Genomic DNA, 6335 nt, shown 5'->3' with positions numbered 1-6335 from the left:
ACTAGTGACTAGTCATGTACACAACATGTTCTTTGATTGGACAGCTAGGGCAGCCAATCCTATAGATTGTTTTATTTATACTCTTGTGAGCCACCATGTTGTAATGAAGTTTATTGCATTATTGGAATATTTGGGTTTGTTACTCGATTCTGGCTCTAAATGGCTTGGTTAGGGATATCGGAGCAAGTTAAAGAATCGTTCTTCACTTTAGGAGGGATATTTACTCTCAGTTTACCATGCCTGGCGTCCAGACTTCCGTCCGACTCGGACAATCCGTTGTCCGGTTTGCAAAGTCTTGGAGGACCATTTGCGATGCGAAAAGAGACTCTTGGCAAACATTTCGCCTTCTCTCCTAGAAATCTCGAAGATGGACGATTGTACACGCTTGTGACAAGCATTTTTAACCATGGTGGTAAGACAATTATAAGTTACTTTATCTCTGTTCTTCGTTGGGGGTAGGGGGAGGGGGGAGGGAGGGGAGTTATTGGAAATGAAAACGTACAATAAATAATTCAAGCATATCAAGTCATCAATAAAACAGAGCTCAAAGGTATTGATCAAACAGTTGCATTACTATTCTTTAAGGTAATGGTACCTATTATCAGACTTTTTAGATTTACGCTAAAATATCTTGCGTTCAAAACACAATTGAGTCTTAGGTTTTACAGCTAGAAATCACTGACTATTAAACATAATAATTCGACCAATTTAACAAAAATTCGATGGTTAAATTTGGGAGAAAACAATCGTTCGTAAGCCTTGTTGTAAAGCCCTATTATCGGATACCTAGCCCTATTATCGGACACCCTAGCCCTATTATCGTACAACAGATTTCTTCTCAAAAAACATAGGGAAAATCATGCTTCATTTTCATTAAAATACTGCAGACAATAATTGTTGACATATGTACTTTGCAAAACTCACAATAGTTTTTAGTTTGATAGTCTTTCTTCTCCATAGCAAGTGATTCAAAACACATGCATCGCACGTGTGACAAACTGCACGGCGAAATGTGAGTTTGCTCATCCATCGCTCAAATTTATGTTGAATCGTTTGATGATTGCTCGACTGTCCGATAATAGGGCACTTAGGCTTGGTTACAAACAATTCGAGCTATCCCGAAGTGTCTATGGAAACAGAGGCCAAATGGCATCCTGGGAGATCAACAACAAAATGGTGGATTCCCCGAGCGACTTTTATCACAGTCGCTTTTTTACAGCTTCTTTTCGTCCTTGCGTATTCAAGTCAAAGAGAGGATTTCAATCGCCATTTTGCGGTGCGTGAGAGAAAATTATTTCTAGTTTTGCGAAACAATAAACACTCGTGAAAAGCTTATGAATACATGTTTTCTGGATGTTGCTTTTTCGACTCAATGGGTAATTTTTCGGTGTGTTTTCCTATTGTTTGAGATATTTACAATTTTTTTCGAGTGTCTGATAATAGGGCACTGTCTGATAATAGGTACCACTACCTTTTTTTTAATTTTTCAATGCAACTAAAAAAATGATTTTGGTCTTCAAGCAAATTACCAGATAACATTATGTGATTACATGCTTAATACATGTATAAAAGTATAAGTGGCTAAAAACCAGAATTTGAGTGACTAAGATCCCAAAGCTTGCCACACACATATGCCCAAGGGAGCACGGCAGAATGTGTTCTATTTGAACACACGATTGATATTGTTACGAAAATAAACCACTTTGTTATGCAACACATCATGTGGGTTTGTTTGATTGCCTAGTTTATAGGTTTTTAGAAAAACCTAAAACTAAGGTCTTGGACATAATATTTGTCTCACTTTTAGGGATGGACCATTTTATTGGTAACATGAGCATATTAATTCCTGTTGGACATGATGTCCACCGCCGATTTGGTCGCAAGCACTTTCTAGCGGCATTCATCGGTGGAGGGGTTGCTGGGAATTTAGCCCAACTTGCAGAGTATGTTTATCAACAGCTTCAATGGCAAGAGGTGTTGCCATCGCCTTACACATGGAGCATATTTGGAGAATCCTTTAACTCTACTATTGAGTCCTGGCAAAAAGGAGCACTTGGTAGCGTTTACACAAGTGTGAATGCCTGGAGAGCAAGCATAGGGGCAAGTGCCGCATTATCTGGACTTGTTGCTATACAAGCATGTGCCAACATCAGATCTCTCATCAGTAACCTACAAGAACTTAGGATTATGAGAAGGACCGGAGTACATGATCGTCACAGGGAGCACATACTATATATGGAATCCCTATACCAGCTATCTCACCTGTTCTTAACTACCTTGGTGGTTTACGAAGATGCATCACGGTTGATTGACAGTACCAGTAGTGATAAAGGCATTCTAAGGACCCTTGTTGCCTATTCAAGTGATGGTATAGGGCATGCTGCTCATATTGGGGGTTTCTTATTTGGTGTATTATATTTCTTTTGTATATTGTCATGAATGGACAGAGAAGGTGTCAAGATGGTTTCATTTTTTATTTGGCTTATCCAAAAACAAGCAATTGCTCGCATTGTACTTAATTTTAACCAAAGCTGTGAACATGCTGTAAAACTTATAGAACATTAGATAAATCTCACTTAAAGAAAAAAAAATCACAATGAATAACCATATGTCTACAATATTGCCCACAGTGCAATTTGCTGGTGCTGTTAAACTTTGAAACAGTCCTCGCTTCAACACCCTAACTAAGTTGTCAAAAATTTCAATAAACGTCAGATCGTTTAGTAGATCAACAAACCAGCAATGGCACTTCTGAGTCTTTTTTTTTTTTTTTTGCAGATAGGATATCCAAATCGTTTGATGGTTTATTTCTATGCTATACTTCTTTGTAGATCATCTGATGTAACATCAAATCACTTATGTTCTACAGTAACACCACAATAAAGACAATAAAGGCAATTTCACTTTGCTAATTGTGTATTGGTTTGTTTCATCATATTTTAAAATACACAATTTTTGTTCAATTAAATCATCTTGACATGAAAATTGAGAAAGAGAGCGTAAACAGAGTGTAAAACAGTATGTTTGACTAGAATCTCATTTAAGGGGTCTAATTTATTACCACATTCTCACGTTTCTTTATCTGACATAGCGACTCTGTCAACCCATTGACTCCTGGCTATTTTTTAGCTTAATTTACAAAAAACAGACTTAAAACAGATACCTTCCCCCTATTTTAAGTTTTATACAGCCCGTCAAAGTCAAACACCGCTGCACCTTGTCAGCGGTATCCTTGATTTCCAACAGTGCTTTGTGGTCCCCTTTTTTAATCCCTTGTCGTTGTGTTAATGCGAGCACAAGTTGATGATTGGATATTCGCAAGCAAAGTTGAATTCATGGTGATCTTTTTTTCTTGTTTGGTCTTGCCTGGGTGAGAAAATAATTTTCTAATGAATCCCCACAGCTCTCCTGAATGCTGTCTTTTCTGAAACAAAATTGATCCCAAAATTGTTTACTGGGCCTGTATGATTTGGAATTGATTTGTTTGGCTTCAGGGTGAAAAGACTTATAAAAAAAACTGACTTTGGGGAGAGGATTGTGACTGGCCCTTTCCTCGTGAATTTTTCCCAGGATCTCCCAGAATGCTTTGCTATCCGTAATGGCATCCAAGTGGTTTCACAAGCTTAAGGAGTGGACATTGTGTTTTAAGGCCCTGGAAATGAACCTGGAGGATCAGAATAAAGGTATCTGTGTCTTGTATCTCGCTCCCTTGTGTGGTATTTTGAGCGTTTTGTTGAGAGGGGTGATTCTGCTGTTTTTTTCCTTGTTCGATTTGAAGTTTATCAAAGAACCTGAGCTATTATTTGGCTAAAAAGTAGTTGCTATCACCTTTGTTTGGATGCATATCTTCAAGACTATTTATCCCTTAGACGGATTCCTGAGTATCTTCATCTTGTTGTGTTTATTTTGCATTTATAAGTTTTTTTGGGTTGTGGGTACTTCTCAAGGCCGGTACAGGCCGGTTGAGGGGTCAATGTGTTAAATAAAAGTAGAACGAACCGAAGGAACGCATAAAAGCGCTCACTAGCTTTTTTCTTGTACAAACAGAAATTAAATATCTGCTTTTGAAGAAATTTATTCATTGTTTTGAAATATGCCAGTAGATTATCCGAATCATCCGATACTCTAGATCATTTGACATCAAATCAAACCCCTTGTTTTAAAATTTTCATGAATATACAGAAATCTCAGATGTGCCATTGTGAATATCCAGCTAAATAATCCGAGCTACTGTAACCTTGTTTTGGGTTGAGACTCTGGCATACTGGCAGTCGCTATTATTCTGTATACCAGTTGTTAGCACTAATTAAACGCTATAAGTTATGTATATCCTGTTTAAACCTTCTATGTATACTGAGGCTGTGCTTAGAGACAAGAAAGAGCAATTCATTCAAGAGAGTAATTTGGATGTGTCCAAAATGTTTGGTTTTATTTCTTTGCAAAATTGATCTTCGTAGAGTAAAATTTTACATACATCAAAGATAACATTGCGTGGATTTAAATAAAGTAAATATACATCAATTAATTTTTGTATAGCGGCGTCAACCCATATCGATACCAAGTGAAAGAGAAATCTACCGAATCCTGTATATTCAATAGCCTTAATCAAAGGAAATAAGCCCAAGGGTGCGGTTTAATTTTTTATTCTTTTAGTATTAACTAACACGCTGTTCTCAACCTTGTTTCTCATAACAGCACTAAGATATTTGAAAAGCTTTCCTCTCCCTACTTATGACTACTGAAGACAGCTGAGTAAAGCTCAATTAATGGAGTTTCCAGTTGTTAGCACACACAACATCAGCCTTTTTCCTGTGTATACATATCATGAAAAGCGAGAAATGGGATAGGACGATCAGTATGTACGTCCAGAACCATATGCCACAGCTCTGTCATCTTGCTTTTATTCCTGATTCTGTAAGTGGATATGGAATAACTAGATTAGTTTTTAGTCTAGTAAACTGACACCACCGTAATAAACGGAAAAGGGTTTTATCGAATTAATGTTTAAGTAAGATTTTTCCGCTTCTATTATTCTAACTGAAAATAGTCTTGACAAATCTTTGACACGTGCATAAATAGAACACTTGATCTAGCACGAGCAAGAAGCTATTTATCCATCGCGTCAAGAATGCCTGCTGCATCTTAGTATCATATTCGCGTACAGACCTCGGAGATCTAGTAATCCCGCCTCGAGTTACCAGCGTAATAGGCTTGATAGTGGCCTAATCTTCACCAGGGTGCTTTAAAGAATTTCACTTATTAGACGTGTATGCAAATTGAACTATAGTCTCTCCAATCTTTGAATCATCAGACTTGATCGAATACGAACTGAGCGGACACGCCATTTTGCGGTTGTCCGTACATAGCTGCCAGATGGAGAATTCCACGCAGCCTTCGCCAGATCTAGAGTCTCCACACCCGTGGTACTGGGCAACTAGAATGATCATCGCTGTGATTACCGTTATTGGTAACGGCGTCGTCATCGCCGTCATCTCTTGTTCTCGCCGCTTGAGGAATCAACCAAACATGTTCATTCTTTCTCTGGCAATCGCTGACTTTTCCGTCGGTTTGTTCATCACACCGACGGGATTTATCTGTTTGCGACTCGTACAGTGCGACCCTCGCATTCAAGCTGTGTTCTTCAATGCGCTTCTTCACGCGTCCATGGCAAATCTCCTCACATTGACTATAGACCGTTTATTAGCCGTCACGTACCCACTCCGGTACCGGACACTCGTAACTGGTTTCCGGATGGCTGTGGGCGTGGCGGCCGCTTGGGTTATACCCTTTGTCGTGTGCGCCGTCCGGCTGGCCTGGCTGTATTCGGACAGAGAAAGTACTCGGAATGTTGAGAAGGTATACAAGCCATTCATGGATGTTGCTCTAGGGGCGCTACCTTGCGTGATTATTGTGACATCGTACGCGTATATTCTACTAACCGTTCATAAGATCCATGTACAGACAAAATCTCTGATAGCCCACGTGCGTTTTAACGGTAACAACAGTCGGATTAATTTAGCGAGGGAAAGGGAAAGCCGATCTCCGCTGATCAAGTCTTCCATTCGAGTTCTCGGTGTCGTGGTGGCGTTTTTTGTCGTCTGCTACACGTACAACATGTACGTCTCGTTTTGTAGTGTATATTCACTTTGCGTTGTATCCCAAATCACGAAAGATGTATCACTTATTTTAATCTTCGCTAACTCGGCTGTAAACTTCTTCGTGTACGCATTTTTAAAAACTGATTTTCGCGAAACCCTTAATGCCTCTCTACTAGGAATATTTCAGTACTGCTTCAGAGTATAAAATCAAATAAACTTTAATCTATGCCAAATTAA

General features: G+C 38.9%; 2 protein-coding genes across 2 annotated transcripts; both read left to right on the top strand.

Moving 5' to 3' along the window:
- Positions 1-56: 56 nt before the first annotated feature.
- Positions 57-2912, top strand: LOC5519921. Its single transcript, XM_001639744.3, has 2 exons — positions 57-412; positions 1808-2912. The coding sequence occupies exons 1-2, from the start codon at positions 160-162 to the stop codon at positions 2437-2439; spliced, it is 885 nt and encodes a 294-aa protein (XP_001639794.2). The 5' UTR covers positions 57-159; the 3' UTR covers positions 2440-2912.
- Positions 2913-4673: 1761 nt separating this feature from the next.
- LOC5519920 (histamine H2 receptor) lies at positions 4674-6335 on the top strand. Its single transcript, XM_032364613.2, has one exon. It carries the CDS (start codon positions 5374-5376, stop codon positions 6301-6303), a length of 930 nt encoding a protein of 309 aa, XP_032220504.2. The 5' UTR covers positions 4674-5373; the 3' UTR covers positions 6304-6335.

Source organism: Nematostella vectensis, chromosome 6 (assembly GCF_932526225.1).
Source record: "Nematostella vectensis chromosome 6, jaNemVect1.1, whole genome shotgun sequence".
Classification (NCBI taxonomy): domain Eukaryota; kingdom Metazoa; phylum Cnidaria; class Anthozoa; order Actiniaria; family Edwardsiidae; genus Nematostella; species Nematostella vectensis.
The sequence above is the reverse complement of the archived record's forward strand: the minus strand, read 5'-3'. Positions and strand labels throughout refer to the sequence as shown.